The sequence below is a fragment of the Mastomys coucha genome, unplaced genomic scaffold (assembly GCF_008632895.1).
Source record: "Mastomys coucha isolate ucsf_1 unplaced genomic scaffold, UCSF_Mcou_1 pScaffold21, whole genome shotgun sequence".
NCBI classification, from domain to species: domain Eukaryota; kingdom Metazoa; phylum Chordata; class Mammalia; order Rodentia; family Muridae; genus Mastomys; species Mastomys coucha.
The window spans coordinates 136,770,309-136,796,216 of record NW_022196904.1 but is presented as its reverse complement, the minus strand read 5'-3'; the positions used below and the strand labels follow the sequence as shown (position 1 = coordinate 136,796,216).

General features: G+C 49.0%; 2 protein-coding genes and 1 long non-coding RNA gene across 3 annotated transcripts in view; 2 read left to right on the top strand and 1 right to left on the bottom strand.

Annotated features, from left to right (window-relative positions):
• Positions 1 to 9,526, top strand: part of Tsga10ip (testis specific 10 interacting protein) — a 15,465-nt gene extending 5,939 nt beyond the window's left edge. Inside the window, exons 5-8 of the mRNA XM_031389281.1 lie at positions 2,668 to 2,838; positions 8,536 to 8,635; positions 8,819 to 8,937; positions 9,376 to 9,526. Of these exons, the coding sequence (XP_031245141.1) occupies positions 2,668 to 2,838; positions 8,536 to 8,635; positions 8,819 to 8,937; positions 9,376 to 9,511 (526 nt within the window). The 3' untranslated portion in view covers positions 9,512 to 9,526. The remainder of the gene's footprint in view (positions 1 to 2,667; positions 2,839 to 8,535; positions 8,636 to 8,818; positions 8,938 to 9,375) is intronic.
• Positions 7,996 to 10,943, bottom strand: LOC116103385. The gene is made up of 2 exons (XR_004123467.1): positions 10,688 to 10,943; positions 7,996 to 9,039 (listed from the first exon to the last, which is right to left on the bottom strand). It is a non-coding gene; the product is annotated as an uncharacterized LOC116103385 (long non-coding RNA).
• On the top strand, positions 10,767 to 19,549 carry Sart1 (spliceosome associated factor 1, recruiter of U4/U6.U5 tri-snRNP). Its single transcript, XM_031389280.1, has 20 exons — positions 10,767 to 11,178; positions 13,639 to 13,696; positions 13,995 to 14,050; positions 14,540 to 14,666; positions 14,766 to 14,871; positions 15,044 to 15,121; positions 15,225 to 15,324; positions 15,411 to 15,553; positions 15,661 to 15,867; positions 16,257 to 16,381; positions 16,464 to 16,594; positions 16,676 to 16,818; positions 17,164 to 17,337; positions 17,454 to 17,564; positions 17,742 to 17,829; positions 18,197 to 18,287; positions 18,379 to 18,514; positions 19,079 to 19,168; positions 19,265 to 19,386; positions 19,471 to 19,549. Exons 1-20 carry the CDS (start codon positions 10,866 to 10,868, stop codon positions 19,487 to 19,489), a joined length of 2,418 nt encoding a protein of 805 aa, XP_031245140.1. The 5' UTR covers positions 10,767 to 10,865; the 3' UTR covers positions 19,490 to 19,549.
• The last annotated feature ends 6,359 nt before the right edge of the window (positions 19,550 to 25,908 follow it).

The window sequence follows — 25,908 nt, the reverse complement described above, 5'->3', positions numbered from 1 at the left end:
TCTCTCTCTCTCTCTCTCTTTTTGGTTTTTCGAGACAGGGTTTTTTTGTGTAGCCCTGCCTGTCCTGGAACTCTGTAGACTAGGTTGGCCTCGAACTCAGAAATCTGCCTGACTCTGCCTCCCAAGTGCTGAGATTAAAGGCATGCACCACCACTGCCCGGGTTTTTGTTTGTTTGTTTTGAGACAAGGTTCTCTTTGTAGCCCTGGCTATCCTGGAACAGGTATCCTTTGGAGACCTGGCTATCCTCAAACACAGAGGTCTACCTGTGTCTGCCTCTCTAGTGGTGAGATCAAAGTCATAAGCCACCACACCCTGCTTGTTTTATATATTTTTTAAATTAGTTTTTGAGATTATTTTTATTTTGTGTATGGTTGTTTTGGCTACATTTATATCTGTGCACCACGTGCATGTGTATGTATCATGAGTGTGTTTCATACACAGGGAGGTCAGAAAAGGGCATCTGTTCCCCTGAATTGGCGTTGCCGAGATGGCTGTGACACCCCATGTGGGTACTGGGAATTAAACCTGGGTCTCTAGAAGAACAACACGTGCTCTAAAACCCTGAGTCACCTCTCCAGCCCTTCTGTACTGTTTTTATATTCCCACTATGCATAGGGGTGGGGTTCTCCAAACCCTTATTGACAGTGGCTATTTTTTGTCAGTTGTTTTGTTTAGGAAAAATTCTTGCTATTTAGCCAGAACTACCATGTCTGGTACTAGCTATGTACCCTAACTGGCATTGAACTTTCTGTAGTCCTCCTGCCCCAGCCTCCCAGGTTCCAGTATTACAGGTTTATATCACCATGCCTGATCTTTTGACAATTTTCTGGTTTAAATTTATTTTGTTTGAGTATGGGCATTGTATGTAGAGTGGCAGGAGCTGGTTTTCTCCCACCACTCTGAGACAGGGTCTCTCTTGTTTCTGCCAGAATGCTGTATACTCTAGGATCCCTGGCCTGTGAGTCAAATCTCTGTCCACTTCTCATCATAGGAATGCTGGGATTACAGATGTGCGCACACACAGCTGGCTTTATCCATGGGTCCTGTGGCTTGAACTCAGGCATGTGTGGCAAGGCTTCAACAGCGGGGCCTCCCACCTCACAGCTGCTATTTTCAAACTGGGTTATCTTTTAGTAGTGTTTTGTTTGTAGGTGCTGTTTGTTTCCTTTGGTATGTAGAGACTTTTTCCTACACATATACCAAAAATACTCAAAAACAGTCACTGCCCAGGCCAACATCATGGAGTGCTCCCCTTTCATTCTGAGCACTTTTTTTCTGTTGTTGTTTTGAGACAAGGTTTCTCTGTGCAGTCCTGGCTGTCTAGAAACTCACTCTGTAGACTATGCTGGTCTTGAATTCACAGAGATCCACCTGCCTAGAACAACCTGAACATGTTTGCAGTTCCAGGTTTTATGTTTAAATGCTTCACCCACTTGAGTGGGTATTTGCATACTGTATGGGATAATAGTCTACTGTGATTCTTTTAAGAGAGATAGCCAGTTTTCTTACACACTTATGAGGCCACTTTCCTTCCCTCCACAGTCCTTTGCATCTCTGGGAAATCAACGCACCATTTATGAGCTTTGCCTTCTGGTCTGTTGGTTCATCCGTCTGCCATCAGTGTCATGCTGTGATTACTGATGGATGGTTTATGAAATAAGAGCATGTGATATTCCAGTCTTTTTTCTGTTAAGAAGACTTTACGCCCAGCGTGCTGGTGTAGTTTGTAATTCCCAGCACTCTGCAGGTCCAGGCACGAGCCATTCTTAGCTCCATGGAGAGTTGGAGGCCAACCAGGGAGGCATAACAAGTGAAATGAACAATGTATGTGGCTAGAGATAGGGGTTCCTAAAAAGGAGATGTCTTTCTGGGAGAAAGAAATGACATTTCAATAAACACATGACTGATGAGAAGAAACTGGCCATAGTACCTGGGAAGAGTATTCCAGGTCTGTCTAGTTGCTGTTCTGTTATTTTGCCCACCTATTCTTGCAGAGATAGATCCCTTCAACATTTTCTTTCCCACACATTGATCCAACCAAATGACTGTCCAGCCATATGAACGTGCCTCAGGCTGTTAGGCATTAACCTAGCTGCTGTCAAGTAAAGTGGTTAGAGATCTGGCCCTTTCTCAAAGACAGCTGCTGGGAAGCTAACATGAGCAATGCAAAGGTCCCAGGCTGTCCGCTGAGCTCCTCAGGGATTGGGAGTCCTAGGCTGAGCTCTACAATTCTCTGGAGGCCTGGGGCAAATGTTAAGAACTGGCTGTTGTGCCAGGCGGTGGCGGTTCACGCCTTTAATCCCAGCACTTGGGAGGCAGAGGCAGGCGGATTTCTGAGTTTGAGGCCAGCCTGGTCTACAGAGTGAGTTCCAGGACAGCCAGGGCTATGCAGAGAAACCCTGTCTCGAAAAAAACAAACCAACCAAAGAAAGAAAGAAAGAAAAGTGGATCTGACTGCTGAACAGTAAGCGGGGAAAGGCCTATGGCTGGCTGCTCCATAAAGCCTAGCTTCTGTGACAAATGCTATTTGTTCCCCAGGACTTGGGCTTTTGAAGACACATACTTCTTCCCACAGTCCCTCACCTCTGGATTACATGCTCCTCTATGCTACCTTGGCCTCCTTGAAGCTGCTGATCCCCTAAGGACATCCCCCCTTTTCTCACCAGAAACCTGCTTCTGGCCTGGGAACAGCAGCAGGCAAAGGAGAGGCAGCAGGCTGAGATACGCAGAGCTCGGGAACAGCAAGTGCAGCATCAGGTGGCTCGATGTCTGGCAGCCTACACACCTGGAAAGAACAGAGGGGCCTTGGCGCCTCAACGCAAACTAGAGGAGCTGAGGTAGGAAGCCAGGCTTTGGAGGGCAAGGCAGGGGAGACTGCTGGGAGTCATCAAGCTGCAGGGCCTCACAGCAGGCAGGCCAGGCCACTTAGCTTCACCTTACAAATGAAGATGCTGAGGCCCCTGGAGAACGGGCTGGGTCAAGATCATCCAGCTACTAATAGTAACCCCTTCAGGTATTATATCCTTAAGCCCAAAGTATTCTGCACACAGTCATGATTTTAAATACTATTTTTTGGTTTCATGGTGCTAGATGTGCTTATTATAAAAATTGAGATGGCTGGACATGATGGTAAACACCTTTAATCCCAGCACTCTGGAGGCAAAGGCAGGTAGACTGCTCTGAGTTTGAAGCCAGCCAAGGAGACGCTGTCAAAGAAATATTGTTGAGGTGTTGGAGAGTTGGCTCAGTAGTTAAGAACCCCTGTTGTTCTTACAAAGGACCTGGGTTCAGTTCCACATAGTGATTCCATAACCCTTTATGACTTCCAGTTCCAGGGAATCTGACACCTTCTTCTAGCCTCTGTGAACTCTAGGCACAAATGTGGTACACATACACTTTACACACATGCAGACTAAACACTTGTACATATAAAATAAATATAGATTGAATTATATTTATTAGATAATAATAATTATTATTAATTATTTAATGTTGAAGATTTTAGAAAGAGTTGATTCTCCAGGGGCTCCAGTCCTGGAGACAACTAATAAGCATGGGCTGCTGGACCATGTGTTTCACTAGCTTTCCTTTTTTTTTTTTTTTGAGGCAGGGTTTCTCTGTGTAGCCCTGGCTGTCCTGGAACTCACTCTGTAGACCAGGCTGGCCTCGAACTCAGAAACCCGCCTGCCTCTGCCTCCCAAGTGCTGGGATTAAAGGCGTGCGCCAACACCGCCCAGCTAGCTTTCCATTTTTATCATCCCTCTCCCTCTTTTTTTTTTTTGAGATGGGGTCTCTTTATGCACCCCTTGCTGGCCTGGAATGCCATATGTAGACCAGGCTTTCACAGAGATCCTTCCAAGGCAGCACTATGCCCGGCGCTCTTTTTCTCTTGAGATATGGACTCATCTTGATAGTCTAGATGTCTTGGAATTCACTATACAGATCAAGGGCCTCGTGACTGATCCTCCTGTACTCTAGTGCTGATGACAGCTTTGTATCACTACTCTCAACCTAAGACTATTATTTCTTGGGAGCAAATTCATGAATCAAACAACTCTTCCTAATGGGCTATGAGTTAGGTAGTACCAATACTCACCTAGAACTAAGGAGGAAGAACTAAGGCCCGAGAGCAGAGTAAGCCCTGGCAGTTGTTAGATTACCTGCTACACTAGCTGAATGTTTTAATGTTTGTTCTTCAGTGAAAGGACATATGACAGTCCCTGCAATGGCTCAAGTTTATGACATAGATAGTATGATTAAGAACAGTCATTTTAGCTGGGCAGTGGTGGCACACACCTTTAATCCCAGCACTTGGGAGGCAGAGGCAGGCGAATTTCTGAGTTCGAGGCCAGCCTGGTCTACAGAGTGAGTTCCAGGACAGCCAGGGCTATACAGAAAAACCCTGTCTAGAAAAACCAAAAACCAAAACAAAACAAAACAAACCAGTCATTTAAGTCATTGACTTGAGGCCGGACAGTGGAAGCATACTCCTTTAATCCCAGCACTTGGGGGACAGAGGCAGGAGGATCTTTGTGAGTTTGAGGCCAGTCTGGTCTACAGAGTGAGTTTCAGGACAGCTAGGGCTAAGCAGAGAAACCCCATTTCAAAAAACCCAAACCAGGCAGAGAGTTAAGCCTTGACCTGAACACCTATCGGTTCCTGTCCGCTCTTGCTTTGCTTTGGCTCATGTGTGGGAAGATGTTTCATGGGCTGCAGCAGAGCACCAAGGGTCTTGGCAGGACTCAGACCACCCACACACAGTCAATCTTATCTCAGCTTTATTTTAAAGTTATTTATATTTTGAGATCGAATCTCCCAATGTAGTTCTGGGTGTCCTAGAACTCACTATGTAGACTAAGCTGACCTCAAACTCATAGAGATCCTTCTATCTCTGCCTCCTCAATTCTAGGATTAAAGGGGTGTGCCACCATGCCTGCTTGGCTTTTCATAGGTAATTTTACAGTGCTATGTCTTCCAAGGACACATTTCTCCTTGCAGGGCACTGTTTTTTAAGCATGTTTTTTAGTATGTGTATGTAGGTCAGATGACAACTTGCAGGAGTCATCTTTCACCAGGTGGGTCCTGGAGACTGAACTCCACTCCTCAGGCAGAGCTGTAAGCGCCTTTACTCACTGAGCCATCCTGAAGCGCCCTCACCCCCACCCCATTTTTTCTTTTGAGATAAGTCTCATTCTGTAGCTCAGGCTGCCCAAATCTGTGGCAATCTGCCTGCCCCAGCCTCCCAAGCACAGGGATTCCAAACAGCTGCTACCATGCCCTGTTGTTACTGGGTCTTTAATAAGAAGTGAGTATAAGGCCCATCCTCCAGGTGGCAGGTGCATGAGAGGAAGACTCTTCTTCAGGGTGAGGGCCCAGGCAGACCTTCCTTGGCAGATGCCAGAGAGAAACGCTTTTTTTTTTCTCCATGAGAAGATTTGTCCAACTTTACCAAGAAGACTCAGGGTTGCCAAGGAGGAGAGACACAGTAGAAGGGACGTTGGGGACACTGTGGCAGGGAGGAATGTCATCCCCTACTTTGGAATGGCAGGGCTGACTGATATCTATTGGAACTAGGTTTTTGTTTTTGGAGACAGGGTTTCTCTGTATAGCCCTGGCTGTCCTGGAACTCACTCTGTAGACCAGGCTGGCATCGAACTCAGAAATCTGCCTGCTTCTGCCTCCCAAGTGCTGGGATTAAAGGTATGCGCCACCACTGCCTGGCTTTTTTTTTTTTTTTTTTTTTTTTTTTTTTTTTTTTTTTTTTATTGCCTTTTTTGGCATGAACTTCAAGGCATAGACTTCCTTTCTAACAGAAAAGACAAGATAGCCAGCGAGAAGCTGGGCATAAGTAGTGTACACACAATCCCTGCTACCTGCAAGGCTGAGCAGGAGGAGGGCTTGAGGCCTGGTATTTGAGTCCAGCCTGGGCAATAAAGCCAGACTGTTTCAAAAACAAGCATGGCATGTTGGTATGTGCCTATAATCCTGGCATTCAGGAGGATTGTGCATTTGGGGCGAGCCTGGACTACAAAGCTCAATTCAGTCTCCAAACCTAAATAAATAGGGGCATGGGAGATGGCTTAGCCAGTGGAGTGCTTGGTGCATGAGGACTGGAGCTAAATCCTTAGCATCCATTCTTTTTTTTTTTTTTTTTTTTAAGATTTATTTTATGTGTATGAGTACACTGTAGCTGTGCAGATGGCCGTGAACTATCATGTGTGTGGCTGTTGGGAATTGAACTCAGGACCTCTGCCAGCCTCAATCGCTCCGGCGTAATTTATTGTAGCTGTCTTCAGTCACACCAGAAGAGGGCGTCAGATCTCATCACAGATGGTTGTGAGCCACCAAGTGGTTGCTGGGATCTGAACTCAGGACCTTCGGAAGAGCAGTCAGTGCTCTTACCCGCTGAGCCACCTTGCCAGCCCTCTTCTTCTTTTTTTTTTAATTAAAAATATCAACAGCCAGGCAGTGGTGGCGCATACCTTTAATCCCAGCACTTGGGAGGCAGAGGCAGGCGGATTTCTGAGTTTGAGGCCAGCCTGGTCTTCAGAGTGAGATCCAGGACAGCCAGGGCTACACAGAAAAACCCTGAATCCAGGTGCAACTGTGTACATTCATAATTCCAGTGCCTGGGAGGCTTGCTGACCAGCCAGTCAAATTGGTGAGTTGTGGGTTCAGTGAGAGACCCTGTCTAAAAGAAGAAAACTGGCTAGCAAAGAGGCAAGCACCTTTAGTCCTAGCTCTTGGAGGGAATTCCAGGCTAGCTTGTACCCTATCTCAAAAACAAAACAAAAACTATACAGTAAGAAAAATATTTTCTTGCATGCACTGGAGAGATTGACTACTCTTCCAGAGGTCCTGAGTTCAACTCCCAGCAACCACATGGTGGCTCACAACCATCTGTAATGGGATCCCATGCCCTCTTCTGGTGTGTCTGAAGACAGCGACAGTGTACTCACATACATAAACTAAATAAATCTTAGCCGGGTGTGGTGGCGCATACCTTTAATCCCAGCACTCAGGAAGCAGAGACAGGTAGATCTCTTTGAGTTCAAGGCCAGCCCAGTTTACACAGCAAATTTCAGGCCAGGCCAGGCCAGGCCAGGCAGAGCTGTACAGTGACAGCTGCACAGCTGTCTCAAAACAAAACAAAACAAACAAAAAAAAAACCCACAAAAGAATGGAAAAAAAGAAAGAAAAATATACAGGACATAATGCAAAAGGCAGAGTCCTCACCGCTCAAGATTGCCTCTACACTTGTAACCTCAGAAAGTCTCTCAGGATTAGTGAAAAGTCTTCTTAATGGAGCTTGTGATCCTGGCGTGGTTTTCCCAGTGGATTTTTTTTTCTTCTCCTCCAGGGAGGATGCTTCCTTCCCTGGTACCTGGCCAAGCATGGGAGGGCTATCTCACAGGGGTCCAACATACATGCCTGAGAGCCTAGCACAAGTTTCAGGCTTTGTCTGGTTATCCTTTTCAGCTTGCCTGTAGGTTCTGCCACTCCATACTAGACATATATATACCTTATGTGCTGTAACTGACACACCCGTTAACCCTGGGCTGGTTGAGCAGCCATGTTGTCTCAGGTAGCCCAGATTGGCCAAGAAGTATGTAACAGAGGATAATTTCTGATCTTCCCACTGCTGCCTGATGAGTGCTGGGATTGCAGGGATGCACATCACATGGAGGGAAAGTGAGCTCATGCCACAGCACTAATATGGAGGTTAATGGACAACTCTATAGGATCCGGAGCTCAAACAGAGCTTGCCAGCCTTAAGTGTGGCAAGCACCTTCACCTGCTGAGCCATCTAAACATTCTCACACCGATTTTTTATAAACAGGAAAACTTTCTCCAGGGCAGCCCAGATCTTTCTTTGTTTTCTATAGTCTCATCTTGCAATCCACACTGGTCTATAATTTACTACAGCCCAGGTTGGCTTTGAGTTCAGGCAATCCTCCTGCCTCAGTTTCTCAAATGTTAACCACCAGACCCAGTTTTGGGAGATGTTCTTTTATTTGCAATACCATTGGTTGGTTCCTGTCACCTTCTAAGCTGTCTACACAGAGAAGGCATAAGGGACCTGGGCGCACTGCCCCACCCTGCTGTAGTGAAGGCAAGTGGACTCAACTAAGGCTCCCCAGATCACACGATACACAGCATCCTCAAAGCGGCAAAAGGAGGAGTATAAGGGGAAGTGGTTGACAGATGGGAGGCTGTGGAAGCCAGGACAGGCTCCCTCCTTTGGGTGTGGTCAGAAGGTTGGGCAAACCCTGGATGTACATAGCCTAAACCCAGGACAGGTGCTTAATCCTACAATCTAGAATAAGTCCCCACCACCTTCTTGAGCCAGCAGTAAAATGGGGCCAACACCCCCCACCCTGGTAATCCCACCCAAGAAGTAAAGGGCTGGGATGGGAGTATAATGCCGTTGTAAGTATCAGGGGAACTTTTATGTGAATAAGCTTCAAGGAAGACCAGCAGGCTTCAGCCTGGGAAGTGTCTATTCAGAGGCCTGTCCTATCTCTCTGTTCAAGGCGCAAGGAACGACAGCGTTTTGCTGAGTACCAAGCAGAGCTCCAAGGCATCCAGCATAGGGTGCAGGCCCGACCCTTCCTGTTTCAGCAGGTCATGCAGGTGAGGCTAACAGCTGTGCAGCGGGCCCACCACCATTACCACCAATGGAGCTGCTTCGACAAGCGTGTACTGAAGCAAAGCTGGAGTGGGGTCGCATCTGCTCTCCCCAGAAGGCCTGGGACCCACAGTGACCCCAGCAGGGTCACTTGGTGAAGGGTAGGAACCTTTCTTTTCTCCCATCAGACCAACGCCAAGCTCACTGCAAATCGGCGCTTCTCCCAGGTGTTGTCAGCATTTGGAGTAGATGAGGAACAGCTGCTGGCTGAGGCCGGCAAGGCAGAGGGCATACCCCGGAAACACAGGTGAGGTGGGACAAGCTATCCTTCCAGTGTTCTTCACGTCACCCAGGAAGGTGGGCCAGGGTGATTGTCTCCACCTTCCAATGAGACCACTGTAGGATCTTACTTAAAGACAAAGGAACAAATAAGTAGTCTGGAACTCTGAGCAAGGTAAGCCAAGCAGCTGGTGCCATTCTGTCACCCTTCAGGCTGTCTCTTACACCTTAGAGTAAGTAATCTGGTACAGAGCAAAGATTATAAGGGATTCACTTCACAGTAAACCAACCAACCAACCAACCAACCAACCCACCCACCCCCAAACCGCTGGAGGAGGGTGGGCAGTTTTCAGAGTTACACAGCAACCAAGTATAGGACTTAGATTTAGACCCCCGGGGTGAAATGCTGCACTGGGTATGGAACAGGGTGCTGTGGAGCCCACTGGCCCCCATCTGTGTCTTTAAGGAGCCACCGGTCATTTGGAGGCGAAATGGAGACATCTTCTCAGAGCCCCCCAAAGACAGAATCAACCAGCAGCCAGCCTGGAAGACACCCCTCCCCAACTCTGGACCCACAGCACAGTCCCCGAGAGAAAAATTAAATGCTTTATGGCCAAGTACAGTGTGAGATTTCTGAGGGGAGTTGGCTGTAGGCTGGAGAGTGGCCGAGATTGAGCTGTTTCCCCCACAGCCTGGAAACCCAGGCTACACCTCCTCCTCAACAAGCACGCTGTCTGCCTCTGAGGAGTGGGACCACCTGCAAAGGAATCCGCTGAGGCTTTTTCATGCTTTCTCCAACATACCTAGAAATCTTAGCGATCAAGGACCTGGCCTGCCTCTGAAGACGTTCTGCCTTGGAGCGGACCTTTAACAGGGCCCATCCCCCACACCAAAACACACCAGAGATGTGCTACACCAGAAGCCCAGAGAGGAACAACGACTGTCAGAAGGGAGTGTGTGAACCCTTAACTTAAAAACCCCCTCTACTCAAGCCCAAAACAAAGCAACCAAATCAAGCAATCAATCAAACAGAAACCCAGGAAAAGGCTGGAAACGCATGTAATTCCAGCCTGGGCTACACAGCTAACAGGCTGGACTGAAAGGAAAAAAAAAAAAGCATCGTACTTGCACAAATGTGCCGAATTTGCACTCAAGACTGGAGTGGCCATGCAATTCCAGCACACGGGAGGTTGACAGAGGGACTGTGGTGGGTTTGAGGCCAGCCAGGGCTAACAAGTACTAGACCAACCGGGGATATAAAGACCTACCTTTAAAAAAAAAAGAAAAAGAAAACTAGAAACAAATAATGATAAACCGGTATTCAGTATCACCGGGTTTATAGGCACAAATTCCAAGAGCGTCCCTTAGCACTCCAGAGCCCAGTTAAAAAGGCCCAATCCATCAGTCCAGGGGACGTGGGATGACGGTAGCATTCGCTGGCAATACTGGCTTAAAGGGGTTTGCAAGGCTCGGCCTTTAGAGCTGGCATCTCGCTCACGAAGAAAGCAAAGTATTTTCCCAACACCGGATGGAGCCCCAGCACCAGGGAGCTTACTAGGACAATCACTGCAGGGGGGGCTGCCCACAGAGAGACTTGAGGCCCAGAGCACCACGAGGCTATCAGAGTGGAACGGGAAGGAGGCAGGGAAAGCTTCTAGCTCCGGAGATGGCGACCCAGTAACACTCTAAAGTTCTTACAGCTCTAGGACTACTGTCTAACCGGAGCGAGAAAGCTCATTCCGCAGTCTCTGCAGGCGCGCGTGCCCAGATACCAGTACCTGGCAGGCGGAAACGCGCACTCTCCCAAGAGCCTTTGGCGGTTCCCAGGCAGGCCCCGGAAACAGCCCCTCTTAGTTTCCGGCAACAGGAGCGGGGAGGTCGCGCGACCCGGAAGTGTTCCCATTTTGCGTCGTCTGGGCTCGGGTAGCGGCCCGGCTCCAGGCGGACGACCTAATTATGGGGTCGTCAAAGAAGCACCGTGGAGAGAAGGAGGCAGCCGGGACAACGGCTGCGGCCGGGACCGGGGGCACTACTGAGCAGCCGCCCCGGCATCGAGAGCATAAGAAACACAAGCACCGGAGCAGCGGCGGCGGCAGCAGCGGCGGCGAACGACGAAAGCGGAGCCGCGAGCGTGGGAGTGAGCGCGGGAGCGGGAGGCGCGGGGCTGAAGCCGAGGCCCGCAGCGGCGCGCACGGTCGCGAACGAAGCCAAGCGGAGCCCTCGGAGCGGCGCGTGAAGCGGGAGAAGCGCGATGAAGGCTATGAGGCCGGTGAGGGCGGGGCGGAGCCCGGGGGCGGGGCAGGGTCTTGGGGTGCTCAGGACTGAGGGTGCAGCTGGATGACCTCGAGGGCCTTCTGCCTCTCGTTAAAGACTCCCTCCGGGTGTTTGGGATTAAACATTGAGTTTTCTACGTTTAACTTCAAGAAGACAGGAGTCTTCTTTTTCCCCCGTGTTTCTGGCACTTCACAGTAATGCATTGGGTGGGTGAATGAGGTGGAACGACCGACGAGCATGCACAGACAGATGAATGGTGTTGGGCTCATTGCAGAGACATGAAGCAGTAAAATGGGCTTGGGTCTGAACACCAAGCCGCCTGTTCTGTAAGCCCTGTTGAGAAATTTGGGCTTTGTTATGAGGATGAGAGGGAGCCAAGGATTTGAGTAAGGAAGTGACATGATTTGCATGACATTTTATGAAGATCATTGGGTTGAGAGCTTGTCAAAAGTAGGACCAGAGATCAAGAGATCAGGAGGGAGGTCCAAGCAACCGGGTGAGGGGTAATGGTGTGCATGTTAGTCCATGCAGTGGGGCGGAGAGAAGTGGACAGATTGAACAGGTATTTAGGAAGTGGAATTAACAGAATTTTTAGTGCCAAGACTGAGAATGTGAGGGACGAGGAATAGGAAAAGTACTCTTTGAGTTTCGGTCTGATTGGCCTGGTGAATGGTGGTGTCATCTATTGGAACCAAGTTTAGAAGAGAAGCAGATTTGAGGCAGGGGAGAATGACACAGTCTTGGGAGAACTTTAAGGTTGATGTGTATGGGAAACCCTACAATTAAAGTGGGATAGAGTGATTTTGGGCTGATGTGTATTCAGGAAACCAAAGAAGTGCCTTAGAACATGTGCAGTGAGAATGAGAGTTGGGAATAGAACCTGATAAATTCCAGTAGTTCAGTTGTGGGCAGAGGAACATGTTGAGGAGCATAAATAGTAGCCAGTGGCAGGAAAGCCACAGTCAGGTCATAGGCTCTATGCAAAGAGATAATTGCTGAACAGTGTTATACACCGTAGGACATTACACAAAACCAGATCTTTTAAACAAAGGATTATTTTTATTTTATGCATTTGAGTATTTTACCTTCCTGTGTCTGTGCCGGTGGCGATCAGAAGAAGGCATTGGATCCCTTGGAACTGAATTAAGATGACTATGAGAACCAAACCCAGGCCCTCCGTAAGAACAGCAAGTGCTCTTAACCACTGAGCCATATGTCCAGTCTCCAGATCAGAAGTTTTCTTAAAGCTGGGCGGTGGTGGCGCACGCCTTTAGTCCCAGCACTTGGGAGGCAGAGGCAGGCAGATTTCTGAGTTCAAAGCCAGCCTGGTCCTGCAGAGTGAGTTCCAGGACAGCCAGGGCTACACAGAGAAACCCTGTCTCGAAAAACCAAAAAAAAAAAAAAAGAAGAAGAAGAAGAAGAAGTTTTCTTGAAAGTAATCTGCTAGTTGGAAGGAGGGAGACTTGGGACTTGACAGTTCCAACGGAGAGTGGGGTGGCACCTAGGTGGAGGGGAAAGGAACTGTTGGGTTTAAAGAAGATATCAGCTGCAGCAGCGGTTGAATATGGCAGGGAGAGTTGAGAAGATGCCCCCCTGGTGGGGCCTAGTTGGGAGAGCTAAATTTGATGCATTGTCCTCTGTATGCTATTGAAGTTCTCTTCTGTTTGTGGGATGGGTGCTTGCTTATTTATTTATGTACTTGTTTATGTACACGTAGCTGTCCAGCAGCCATGGATGAACTGGGTTATGTAAAAGGGGGGCTGGAAATGAAAAGGATGGGGTGCAAGAGGATGAACCCAAGACAGACATTTCTGATCTAGGCTCGAAGTTTAATATTCAGCACTGTGTTCATATAGGGAGAGTCCACAGATTTGTTTCATCTGGATTGAGCTGCAAAGCAAGCTCAGTGGGCAGTCTGCTTCTGTGGAGCTGGCTCCACTTGGGTTGTTAAGGTCCAACTGTGGCAAACACTTAAGATCTATCTAGCCTGCTCAGGGCTGGGGAAGGCCACATGTACACATCTGCCATGGGCAGAAAGTGTCAGAAATGGTGAACAGTGCTGTGCAGTTGAAGGTAGAGTTTTAATTCTGGTTAGTAATTGAACAGGGGTTCATGGTGAAGGTAGTCCTTGATTTTTGACAGAACTTTATCATAACAAGAGCAGACAGGACAGTGGAGGCTGAAGGTAGAGTATGGCGATCTGGATTGCCACAGTGAGGGAAGCAGAAAGCTAGACTCTTGGGTCAGAAAGGGAGGTATTGGGAGAGTCGGTCCTCCAGCCCGGGGCCTGGGTAGGAACTGTGAGGGATCTGGGAAAAGAAGGCTGCTGTTTTCTCCTGTCGTTCACCCAGGTGCTGGTGCGGGGCCCTAGCCTTTGACCCTGCAGCTGGACCAGCAGTGTTGCTTCTTGGTCCTGGGTTCATGGGTCCCTTAGCCATTCTTCTTATTGTTCTAGCTGCCAGCTCTAAAATCAGCTCTGGAGATGCCTCATCACTTAGCATCGAGGAGACCAAGTAAGTGCTAGCTCCATATGTTCTGCTTTCCTCTGAGGGAGGGTGCACCTAGGGCAGCCTACAGAGACCTTTTCATCATGTATGGAGCCAGTTAAGAGTTGGAAGGGCCAGATGAGTCAGGTAGCCAACCAGAGGAGCTATAAGACCCAAGAGGAAGGAGAATCTCCCCAATTAAGAGTTCCCTGATCTGGATGAGGGCCTGTGCCTGGTGTCCTCAGGACCGCCCAGTCTCACCTTGTAATGTACGTCAAGCCCCATTTCTCAGATAGACCCTAATACTTCTGTCTCTTGTCTTCAGTAAACTCCGAGCAAAGTTGGGGCTGAAGCCCTTGGAGGTCAATGCTGTTAAGAAAGGTGAGTGCCAGGTGGAGGAGAGGGCTGAGAGGGGCATCTAATGGGAAGACAGTAGGTCTTAGCACATAGAGGCAACATCATTTAGTGGCCTTGTGTATATTTTATCAGAGGGCCAAGACTCTGATTTGTATTTTAGGGGGGATCTGAGAGGTGCTTTCTCTGGGTCCTGCATCCTGGCTGTAGACAGGCTAAGGGATATGCAGTTGCTGTAGTCGGTCTGAGTGGTGTTAGTACAAACATAGATACCAGAAAACGGGAAAAAAAAAGCCCCACATGATCTGAGAAGTTCTGCATAGAGGAAGGATTCCTGTCATACCATGTGGAATGATAAAAGTGGGGGGATAAGGTAGGAGCAGGGAGGTGAAAGGGTTCTTTGCCCTCTCCTGGCCCCTTCTGGCCCTCCCAGCTGGAAGGAGCAGGGTGAGTGGCTCCCTCCTCTCCCCACCAGCCATGGGCAAGCATAGCCTCACGTCTGGGCCCCCCTTCCAGAGGCGGGCACCAAGGAGGAGCCCGTGGCAGCCGATGTTATCAACCCCATGGCCTTGCGACAGCGTGAAGAGCTGCGGGAGAAGCTGGCAGCTGCCAAGGAAAAGCGCTTGCTGAACCAAAAATTGGGGTGAGGGTTTCCTGGCCAAGGACAGAGGCTTGCTTCCTAATTCCTAGGTTGGGCTGGGAGAACACATCTGGGTTCCCTCCTAAGTGTCTTCCTCCTCAGGAAAATAAAGACACTGGGGGAGGATGACCCCTGGCTCGATGATACTGCAGCCTGGATAGAGAGAAGCCGGCAGCTACAGAAAGAGAAGGACTTGGCAGAAAAGCGGGTGAGAGAGCCTGGCAGTATAGGGCAATTGCCAGGGGTGGTCTATGCTCAGGGACATGTGGGTTCTCCATGGTTCACTGAAAAGCCTGTCCTTTTGTATAGCTACGTGGTAGCATCTTGGGCTTTGGGGGCACTGATGATGAGGTTCCTGGCCATGCTTTCTTTTGCCACAGGCCAAGCTACTAGAGGAGATGGACCAAGAGTTTGGTGTGAGCACTTTAGTGGAGGAGGAATTTGAGCAGAGGCGGCAGGTGATTTTCCAGCTTTCAGAGAATATCTGGTAGACACTAGCTTAATTGTGGGCATCCCAGAGTTGAGTGACTCTAGCTTTTGACTTGGGCATTCTCTCTGTAGGACCTGTACAGTGCCCGGGATTTGCAAGGCCTCACAGTGGAACATGCCATCGATTCTTTTCAAGAAGGACAGACTGTGGTTCTCACCCTTAAGGACAAAGGTGAGCTGAGCTGGTTATTCTATATGGGACTAGACACTGTTGAGGTGGGACAGGTGGTGACTGCTGGCTCTGCTCTGCCATCTCAGGGGTACTGCAGGAGGGGGAGGATGTGCTGGTGAATGTGAACATGGTGGACAAGGAGCGGGCAGACAAGAACGTGGAGCTTCGGAAAAAGAAACCTGACTACCTGCCCTATGCGGAAGATGAAAGTGTGGACGATTTGGCACAGGTTTGCCTGTGGGGCAGCAGCTGAGGCAGATGGGGTTTGCTAAGAAATCTAGAGTTTGATGGCTCTCAAGAATTGGCCTAGGTCCCAGCCACCGTCTTGTCTTACAGCAAAAACCTCGTTCTATCCTGGCCAAGTATGATGAGGAGCTGGAGGGTGAGAGACCACGCTCCTTCCGTTTGGAGCAGGGTGGGATGGCCGATGGCCTGAGGGAACGAGAGCTACAAGAAATCCGGACCAAGCTACGGCTGCAGGCTCAATCTCTGAGCTCTGTAGGGCCCAGGCTTGCCTCTGAGTACCTCAGTCCTGAGGAGATGGTGAGTCTCTTTGCTTTGTGATGGGACAATTCTACCACTTCTGGTCACAAGCTGCCAATATGCACTTGGGGGTGGAGGTGGGGGTGATGGGAGGCTGAGTGTTAACACAGAGCTCAGTTCCTGGGTAAGCTGTAAATGGCAGCCCAAGGAAGTATGCTAGTGTTTGTGAACAGGGAGCGCTGGGTGAGTATGTTCCAGTTCTGTTACCAAGACAGCTTGAGCCTTGGGTGAGTCACTTAACTGAGCCTGGGCACCCATGTGGAGGAATGATGATGCCAGCAGCCATGTTCAGAGGCTTGCTGCAAGGAATAGTAAGAACACGGAGTTAGTTATTTTTCAGGACTTAGGGGGCAGTATGCTCCATACCAGTGCTTTGCTCTTCTCTGAAGGTGACCTTCAAAAAGACCAAACGGAGAGTAAAGAAAATCCGAAAGAAGGAGAAGGAGGTGATAATGCGGGCAGATGACTTGCTGCCCCTTGGGGACCAGACTCAGGATGGGGACTTTGGATCCAGGTTGGCTTGGACACAGTAGTGGGTATTAGGGGCTGGGCCAGCTTAGGAGACACCATTTACTGAAAGTGTGTCATTCTCCTAGGCTTCGGGGCCGGGGTCGGCGCCGAGTTCCTGAGGTGGAGGAGGCCCTTGAAGATGAGGAGAAGGACCCTGTGGCCCAGCCGCCACCATCAGATGACACTCGAGTAGAGAACATGGAGATCAGTGATGAAGGTTCGGGTTTGGCTGATGGAGTGGGGTGAGTCTGTGGGCCAAGGCAGCAGTGTGAGCAGGTGTCCTCCCTATCTCCACCAGAGGATGGGGGAGCTCTTCCATCAGAGTCCCCAGAGGTGCTGGAGGAAGATGAAGCAGAGCTCGAGCTGCAGAAGCAGCTGGAGAAGGGGCGCCGGCTGCGGCAGCTGCAGCAGCTACAGCAGCTTCGAGACAGCGGGGAGAAGGTGAGGCTGAGCAGGGAGGGATGTGGGGCCTGTCTCTGAGCGTGTGAAGCTGTCACTACAGGCAGTGCCCACACACCCTCAGAAGTCTCCTTTGCTTAACAGCAGGTTAAGATCAGGTCTTTAGATTCCATTGGTATATCTTCAGTGTGGTACTGATTCCATAGGCAGTAGGGAGCCATTTGGGTTTGGACAGAGTGAACCTACAGAGGCTGGAGAGAGAGGAAATGGAGCCCAGTTGGAAGACCCACTGTGGGTTGTGGGAGTTGCTTACTTATTGCCGTGAGGGAGGATCTGTGGGTCACCCCCAGAAACTTCGGGTCTGCCCACAGCCACTGCCTCCCCCAGGTGCTGGAGATTGTGAAGAAACTGGAGTCTCGCCAACGTGGCTGGGAGGAGGAAGAGGATCCTGAGAGGAAGGGGACCATTGTGTTCAATGCTACTTCTGAGTTCTGCCGCACTCTGGGGGAGATCCCTACCTATGGGTTGGCTGGCAACCGAGAGGAGCAGGAGGAGCTCATGGTGGGTCAACTGTTCTCCTGGACTGCTATATTTAGGCTGGTGACTTTTGGTTCTAGTGCTTAAACGTAGCAGGTAGGGTTGAGGCTGCCCATTCTGACATTGATTTCTGGTCCCAGGACTTTGAAAGGGATGAAGAGCGCTCGGCCAATGGTGGCTCTGAATCAGATGGGGAAGAGAATATTGGCTGGAGCACTGTCAACCTGGATGAGGAGAAGCAACATCAGGATGTGAGCTCTGATGGGACATGGGTGTGGGGACCCAGGCTAGTCCAGTGCCCGAGAGCCTCCACCCATCCATAGAAGGGGCACTAACTCTTCCAGAGCCAGCTGGGAATCAGTTAAAACTGGCCCCACAGCCTAGTACCTGGTGGGGATGATCACATTTCTCTCTTTTCTCACTTCTAGTTCTCTGCTTCCTCTACCACCATCCTGGATGAGGAGCCCATTGTGAACAGAGGACTGGCTGCTGCCCTGCTCCTGTGTCAGAACAAAGGTGTGGCCCAGAGTGGGAACTTTGGCAGTGTGGGTACTTTGGCAGGGAATGGCTGGATGGGGGCCTATGGGTACTGCATGGTGTTCTTGGGTTTCCGCTGTTGCTTTTCCCCTCAATCTCAGGGCTTCAAGCAGCTCCCTAAACCCAGAGCCTCTCACTGCCTTTCTCTGCTGCAGGGTAGGAGGTCTGCTCCTCTTCTGTGCCTTTAAGGCTGAACTCTTGAAGTGGGCTAGACTGAATACACTGGGGTCCAGATCCCAGCTGGACTGCCTCTTTAGGGAAGGACTGATCTTTCATGTCTTTAAAGATGTAGCAGGGCTCTGAGGGACCCATATAAAGCTGGGTATCACAACTTCTCTGTCCCTAGGACTGCTGGAGACCACAGTACAAAAGGTGGCTCGTGTAAAGGCTCCCAATAAGTCACTGCCCTCAGCAGTGTACTGCATCGAGGATAAGATGTAAGTGTGGCTATGGACATGGAGCAGGAGCCACTGTGAACATGGGGTAGGTAGCAGGCAGCTCACCCTCAGCCCCTCTGCCTTGGTCTAGGGCCATTGATGACAAGTACAGCCGACGGGAGGAGTACAGAGGCTTCACCCAGGACTTCAAGGAGAAAGATGGCTACAAGCCTGATGTTAAGATTGAGTATGTGGATGAGACGGGCAGGAAACTGACTCCCAAGGAGGTGAGCAGGGACTTGTGGAGATGGTCAGACCACAGGTGACTAGGTCAGGGTATAGCCAGAGACACTCCCCTGCCAGTTAGGAGTGCAGGGGCCTGACTGCCCATCATTCGGGGCCTTGTGAACTCTGCCTCTGTTGCTGACTTTGGGCAAGTATAGCAGTTTCTGCAGGCTGTCAGGAAGGTTACACCTGTGCTGACTGCCATAGCTGAAGCCCTATGCCCTGAGTGTGTCCATCATTGGGGGCAACATCCAGACTCCTCTGTGGCCTCCCATCTCTGCTATATATGCTGATTCCACATTTGCTGGGTTTACCCAGCTCCCAGAGGCAGGCTCACCTTGGATTCTTAGCACACAGGTTACACACATGACCCATGTATCCCAGGGCCATCCTTAAGGTGTGCAGGTCTGGATCCTTGGCCCAGCCTCTTCTCTGTTTACCATTTGTGGAGTCTAATCCTGGGTTGGGTGACTCAGCACTCCTAGTCAGTGTTGGGAAGCTTCCAGTGGACGCGTGGCTCTGGCCTAGCCTGGCTTCTGAAGCTTCTGCCCATGCTCTGTACCCAGGCATTCCGGCAGCTGTCTCACCGCTTCCATGGAAAGGGCTCAGGCAAGATGAAGACTGAGCGGCGGATGAAGAAGCTGGATGAAGAGGCGGTAGGTCTCCGGAGGGAAGTGGGGGCTCTGCATTTTTGGGTACTGTGTGGTATGCTGGGCGTACTCCCCCTGTTCTGACCTACTGTGGCCCCACAGCTCCTGAAGAAAATGAGCTCCAGTGACACGCCCCTGGGCACCGTGGCACTGCTCCAGGAGAAGCAGAAGGCCCAAAAGACACCGTACATCGTGCTCAGTGGCAGTGGCAAGAGCATGAATGCGTGAGTAGGAGCCTGCCTGGGGTGGACAGGGCACTGCACCCCCTCTCCAGTCTCACATCCCTCATTGTCCTCTTCTCCCTGCAGGAACACCATCACCAAATGAAGCTGCCCTCCTCCCTGTCCCAGATGTAATGTTAAATAAAGTTCCCTCCTTATTTTTTCCTCTTGGTTGTACTGCAGTCTAAGGCTAGATAGATCTAGGAAGCAAGGCCTCTTTTCATGGTCAGGTCTGCAATCTGGCAAGTCACTGAGCCTCCTCTACCCTCAGTATTGCCATCCAAGAAGTCAGAACACCTGCTTCATATGAGGCACCAGTGAGTTCTTTCATTCACATTCAGTGGTTATACAGGAGCAAAATGGGGCTGATCCTTGAACCTGTGTGATTTAAAGTCTGATCTCTGCCTGTAAGACTGGCGAACAGAGGAGGTAAGAAACTAACCTGGGCCCTCAAAGGACATTCCTCTGTGAGCTGACTCTGTTGTACCAGAAGCCCCTCCACCCAGTGGTGTGGACCCTGTCACACTTTGGTTAAATTGGCTTCTTGATCCCAAATCATTGCTGTTTTCAGCCTGGTCACATGGGTGTTGCTAGACCTGGGAGAGCCACTAACTACAGTGTATTGTCCTGGTTATCCAGTTTTCATGGTATCAAGGATTGCCTAGCCTTTCTGGAAGGGTAGAGAATGCCACCTCCTGTCCCCTGTGCTACTGTGGCCTTTGTGGAGACATGAAGGTCATCCCAGGACTGGGGTAGGGTTTACCTTGAGTGCACTTGCATATGAAGGCTGAATCATCCCAAGAGGTGCCTGCAGCTGTGCCTGGAAAGATGAGCTTTCTGGGAAGGGGCTGTGGAGGATCCCCAGCCATGCCACAGGCTGGACAAGAATCCTGCCCCACAGGTGGCTACTTTGAATCAGAAGATGAGAGTCTGTGTCACTTACTGAAGGTAATCCCATGTAGGTCGTTGGTGAATGTATCAAATAACTAGAAAAAATTACTTTTCAGTGTAAGAGACAAGAAACCAGGTTGCTTATAAGTGATACTAGGTAGCAATTCCTGAGGCACATGTCAGAGGTCAGGTTAGTTGGTGCTCCCTTGGGAAAGTGCCTGTGGACCAGGGATGGTGGGGGTTGTGCAGGGGTCGCCCATTTCTCTTAAGTTGTGGTGTCTTGGTTGTGGTGTCTACCGTTTATGGCCATTGGTCAAACTCACTTTTTTTCTTTTTTTTTGAGACAGGGTTTTTCTATTTCTGGCTATCCTGGAACTCTGTAGACCAGGCTAGCCTTGAACTCAAAGATCCGCTTGCCTCTGCCTTTTGGGTGCTAGTATTAAATGTGTGTGCCACTGCCACCCAGCTAAAAGCTCACACTTATTTTCAGGAAATTGAGTTGGTGGTATTGCTTTCACACCTTAGGGAGAGGAGGGCCTAGGGGCTACCAAGTAGCAGGAGACTTGATACCAAGGGCAGACAGGACCCAGGTTTGCTGTTCAGTTGGTAGGGAAAGGTTACTTACATTTGTATTTGGGACATTGGTCTAAAGGTGGGGATGGGGGAATTTGGTTTCTGAGTTTCATTTACTGTTGTATGACTAGCACAAGCAAGTTACTGACTCCTGGGTTCTGTGTGAGCTGCAGAGAAGTGTGGTCTCTGACTCCTCCTCAAGCTTTGCTGAGAAATCTCTCATTACCGCTAGCCCTCTCCTAACATGGTACCATGGAGAAGAGAGGGCAGCTCTCCATCTACATGAATGCCATAGGCATATCTTAGTTCTTGGTGTGGTCATGAGAACCCCAGTCCACAGGCCAGAAGTCTGATGCCAGCAGTGCCTTAGCTCCTTGCTCTGGAGTCCTTGTCCCTTCAGGACAGGCCTGTAGCTTGCTGAGGTCCCCCAGAGGTGATTGATCTTCCAGCCTGGGGCTCTGCCTTCAGATTTGGCCCACATGCCTAACAGGTGGATGTAGCACTACCTGGGTTCTCTAGGGCTACCCCACCATAAGTCAAAACCAGGAGCAAGAGAGCTACATGAGACACAAGACAATGTACTGGGCTCAGTGGCAAGTATTTGGGAGTTTTGTCTGTGAATATTTTGAAATGCTCCATTGTAGAACTATGAACACATTGGCTTAGCAACAGAAAGTGCCCTTTGTACCTGCCAGCACTAATCCCACATCCACCAACAGAATGGGCAAATAGTTGATACTGTTGTGACTGAGTGAAGAATGTAGTTGCATCTATGGGTGAGGAGGTAGCCAGACACAAAATTGTGCCTACTTCCAATCTGCAATATAATAGACAAGTTTAATTACTGTCAGAGGTCAGAACCATACCATAGTTGGGGATGGATTCTAAAAGGTAGCAGATTAGTTCTCTAACCCCAGAAATGACTCTGTGACCAAAAATGGCTCACAAAATAGATTTTTCTGTTTGAACAGTTACTATCAGGTAATAATTTGTTTGCCCTGTATTCTGTTAACAATTTTTCTTCCTTTTTAAATTGAGGTTTTAAATTTTTTAATGTGTATGGGTGTTTTATCTGCCTATGTCTATTCACATTCATGCCTGGTGGCAGTAGAAGCCAGAAGAGGGTGACAGATGGTTGTGAGCTGTCATGTTCACCATGCTGGGCACTGAAACCTGGTTTATAATCACTGAGCCATCTCTTCAGTTACCCTCCCTATATCCTTCCCAAAAAAGCAATAAAGTTTGAGTTTATTAAAATATACTTTATTTGCAGTTTGGTTTTTTTAAGACCGGGTATCTTTGTATCTCTGGCTGACTTAGAATTCACTCTATAGACCAGGCTAGCCTTGAACTCAGATTCACCTACCTGTCTCTGCCTTCTGAGTGCTAGGATTAAAGGCATGCATCACCACTGCCTGGCTAAAAGATATTTTAAGCATAGATCATAGCACAAGGGTTAAGAGGCCTTGAGAGCATAAGATGTATACGGCTCAGAGTTGCCTGGATTAGGTTTTTGTTGTTGTTTTTTAAAGATTTATTTAATGTAGGTGAGTACACTGTAGCTGTATTCAAACATATCAGAAGAGGCTATCAGATCCCATTGCAGATGGTTGTGAGCCACCATGTGGTTGTTGGGAATTGAACTTAAGACCTCTAAAAGAGCAGACAGTGCTCTTAACAGCTAAGCCACCTCTCCAGCCCATAGTTTTTTTTGTTTTTTGTTTGTTTTGTTTTGTTTTGTTTTTTTGAGACAGGGTTTCTCTGTGTAGCCTTGGCTGTCCTGGAACTCACTCTGTAGACCTTGAACTCGGAAATCCGCCTGCCTCTGCCTCCCAAGTGCTGGGATTAAAAGGTGTGCACCACCACCTCCCAGCCAGCCCATAGGGTTTTTAAATTTTAAATTACATAAGTGTGTCTCCCAGCACTTAGGAGGCAGATTTCTGTGAGTCTGAGACTAGCTTAGTCTACAAAGTGAGTTCCAGGAACTCCACAGCTCTTACACAGAGAAACTCTTAAAAATTTCTTCCAGCCCTGCCAGACACACACACACACCACACACCCTTAACTATATAAATGAGTTTTCTGCCAGCATGTGTGTCTGGACACCAGAAGAGGTCATCAGATCCTATTAGAGATGGTTGTTAGAAATTGAAATCAGGACATCTGTAAGATCAGCCTGTGTTCTAAAGCTCTCCAGACCCCTGTGTTGAGTTTTTAGTACACTGGTCATGAAGTTACCTTTGTGGTGGTTTTTTATGTTTCAAGTGCTCATCTTTTATTGTACTTGTGGGCTCCTGTACAGGCCTTCAGACCCTCTGAAGCTGCAGTGAGGGTGCTTATGAACATATTTAGCATGCTGGGAAGCAAACTCGAGCACTATGAAAGGCCAAGTGCTTTTTAACCGTTGAGCCATCTCTCCAGCCCTGATTCTGGCTTCCTTACCGCCATATTGTGTAAGAATTAAGCTGTACATTGTGATGGCTGTGGTAGTGCACTCATGATCCCAGCGCTCAAGAGGCAGAGGCAGGAGGATCAAGTTTTGGGTCAGCCTTGCTATAATAGCGAGACCCTGTCTCAAGACACAAAAGGGAAGTTCATATGTCTATGGAAGTTACCTTTGAGCTTTTCATGTGTTCAATAATGAGACTGTATTTAGTTGCTCAGGCTCCTTTATCCTGTTAAGCTGTGCAGAACCTTCACAATTGCCCCTGCTGTAATCAGTTATAATTTTGTTTTAAATTATCTTATTTTTTGAGATTATAATTACATCCATTTCCCATTGCCTTTCCTCCTACCAAGTCCCATATACTTCTCTTTGTTTTTTCAAATTCATGACTTCTCTCCATTCACTTATTATATTCACACATGTATGAATAGATGCATACTCCTAAATACATAAATACAGCTTACCCTGTGTTTGCAGTGTTCCTTGAGTGTTTTTCAGGCTGACCACCAGTTGTTTTGTCCTTTAGCTAGGATGTTGTGAACCTACCGCCACCGTTGATGCAGTCATCAGGGAGCCTCTCAGACTGTGTGGGTGACTTCTGCCCTTGAAGTGTTCCTTCTAGAGGCTCCATCTGTTGGCCCAGACATCTTCCCCCGGTTTAGGATGGAGTGGTGATCCATGTCTCGTCAGCATGTCTATTCTAGCCAGGCTGGGCTACAGCCTCTGCCCCACCCTTAAACTCTTGCTTGCTTTTGAAGTTCTTCAGCCTCAGTCAGGCCTCTGAGCTTTGGTAGGCCTTCCCACTTCCTCCCTAATCCCCCCTGGGAGAGCACCCATATACACTGCCCATGTTCAGACCTTCCTCCTCTGGGGAAGCAGGGAAGCAAAAAGTCACGTCTAATGTGAGTAAGCTCTACCTCTGGAGATGGCAGGCAAAATGGCTGATGTCAGTTCTGATCACAGTGAAAGAGGAAGCAAGATGGAAGGTAGGTGGTCAGGACTGCCTGTTAAGGACCACAAAGCAAGACAAGTGGCCAGAGTTGTGAGTGATTGAGAAAACAGACCCTTGTCTGAGTCTGGGGCAGAATTGTCTAGAACTCACATGGAAGGTCCTTGAAGGCTTCAAAGTGGAAGCAGGGCAGCCGGAAAGCGTTTGCCACGAGATCCCCTGAAAGGGTGCTGTAAAGAGGCCCTGGGGAGATGGTAGCACAGAGCTCTCCTGTCCTTCACCTATTTCACAGTGGTCCATGGCTCTCTGAGTTCTCAGAGGGCAAATGAAGGGAGAGCATTGCCCAGAGCAAGGTTTTAGGGAACATGCATAGCCACAGTTCCCTGCCTTTCAGTGTGGGTACATTTAAATGAAAGACAACCACGGCAGGTTCCCACCCCACTCCACTCTAGTTTGTAAACATGGAGAGGGGGAGGCTGCTGCTGCCTTGGTGGACACATTCCACGGTGTGGAACCTGCTGAAAGTCGTAGGGCCTCCACTTCTTACTTGCTTTCTGTGCCTTGACCTATGATCTGGTAAGCTAAGTTGTTCACAGCACGCACAAGCCTCAGCTATGGCCATTACTCCCAAGCACTGATAAGTGTCTAGACTATTGCTTAGTACACTGAAGGAAACTGACCCTTTGACTCTGCCAAACTCCTTAAAGTCCCAAAGTTTGCTCCATTCCAGGACTCCATTGCTGAAGAAATGGAAGAGCCACATTTCCCTCCCTGTCTGTTCCAAGGGTGCCTCCATGTTCTATAAGCAACTCTCCCACAGATGCCCCTGTCTGTTCTGCACTCCTAACGACCCTACCTCTGGAAGGTTGGAAGCAAAGGCTTGTGGGAACTGTCACTGTTTGGGGGATGACTCCATTGAAAGTCCAGCAGAATGAAGCACCAGTGGCCCACCAGAGTTTCAGTTGCCACTGGGACAATGAGGTGGTGGTTCTTGTGGCGGTTCTTTAGGAGTGGGAAGACAGGGTCCTGCAGCCACAGCAACACTGCCTTGCTGTGTGGCTACGCTTATTGTGACCACCTGTGGGTGGTTTCCATATGTGCTGGCTGACAGTCACCAGACCTGCTTGTATTATATCACAGCAGTGGATCATGCAGTTGGAGCTATCGGCACACAAGGAGAAGAGAGCACAGTTCTCATATAGGAATCACTAAAGCAGAGCACACTGGTAAGAACCTGTCACCAGCCGGGCGGTGGTAGTGCACGCCTTGAGTCCCAGCACTTGGGGGGCAGAGACAGGCGGAGTTTTGAGTTCCAGGACAGCCAAGGCTAAATAGAGAAATTCTGTCTCGAAAAACCAAAAAAAAAAAAAAACCAAAAAACCAAAAACAAACAAACAAAATAAAACAAAACAAACAAAACAAACTGTCACCAGCCTGAGTGGGGAACAAAAGTTTCTGGTGCATGATAACTTGTGGTTATCCAGTGAGATTAAAACAAAGCAGGTATTTTAGAGAATTTCACTGAAGACATTAATGAAGGGACTTCTTTTTTTTTTTTTAAAGATTTTATTTATTATTATACATAGTATTCTGTAGCTATCTTTAGACACACCAGAAGAGGGTATCAGATCTCATGATGGGTGGTTGTGAGCCACCATGTGGTTGC

Excerpts from the sequence above, each read along its gene's own strand:
- Sart1 (XM_031389280.1), top strand. The coding sequence starts at position 10,866 with ATGGGGTCGTCAAAGAAGCACCGTGGAGAGAAGGAGGCAGCCGGGACA. Across the intron at positions 11,179-13,638 it reads CGATGAAGGCTATGAGGCCG|CTGCCAGCTCTAAAATCAGC; the intron begins GTGAGGGCGGGG and ends TTATTGTTCTAG. Across the intron at positions 17,830-18,196 it reads GCTCCTGTGTCAGAACAAAG|GACTGCTGGAGACCACAGTA; the intron begins GTGTGGCCCAGA and ends CTCTGTCCCTAG.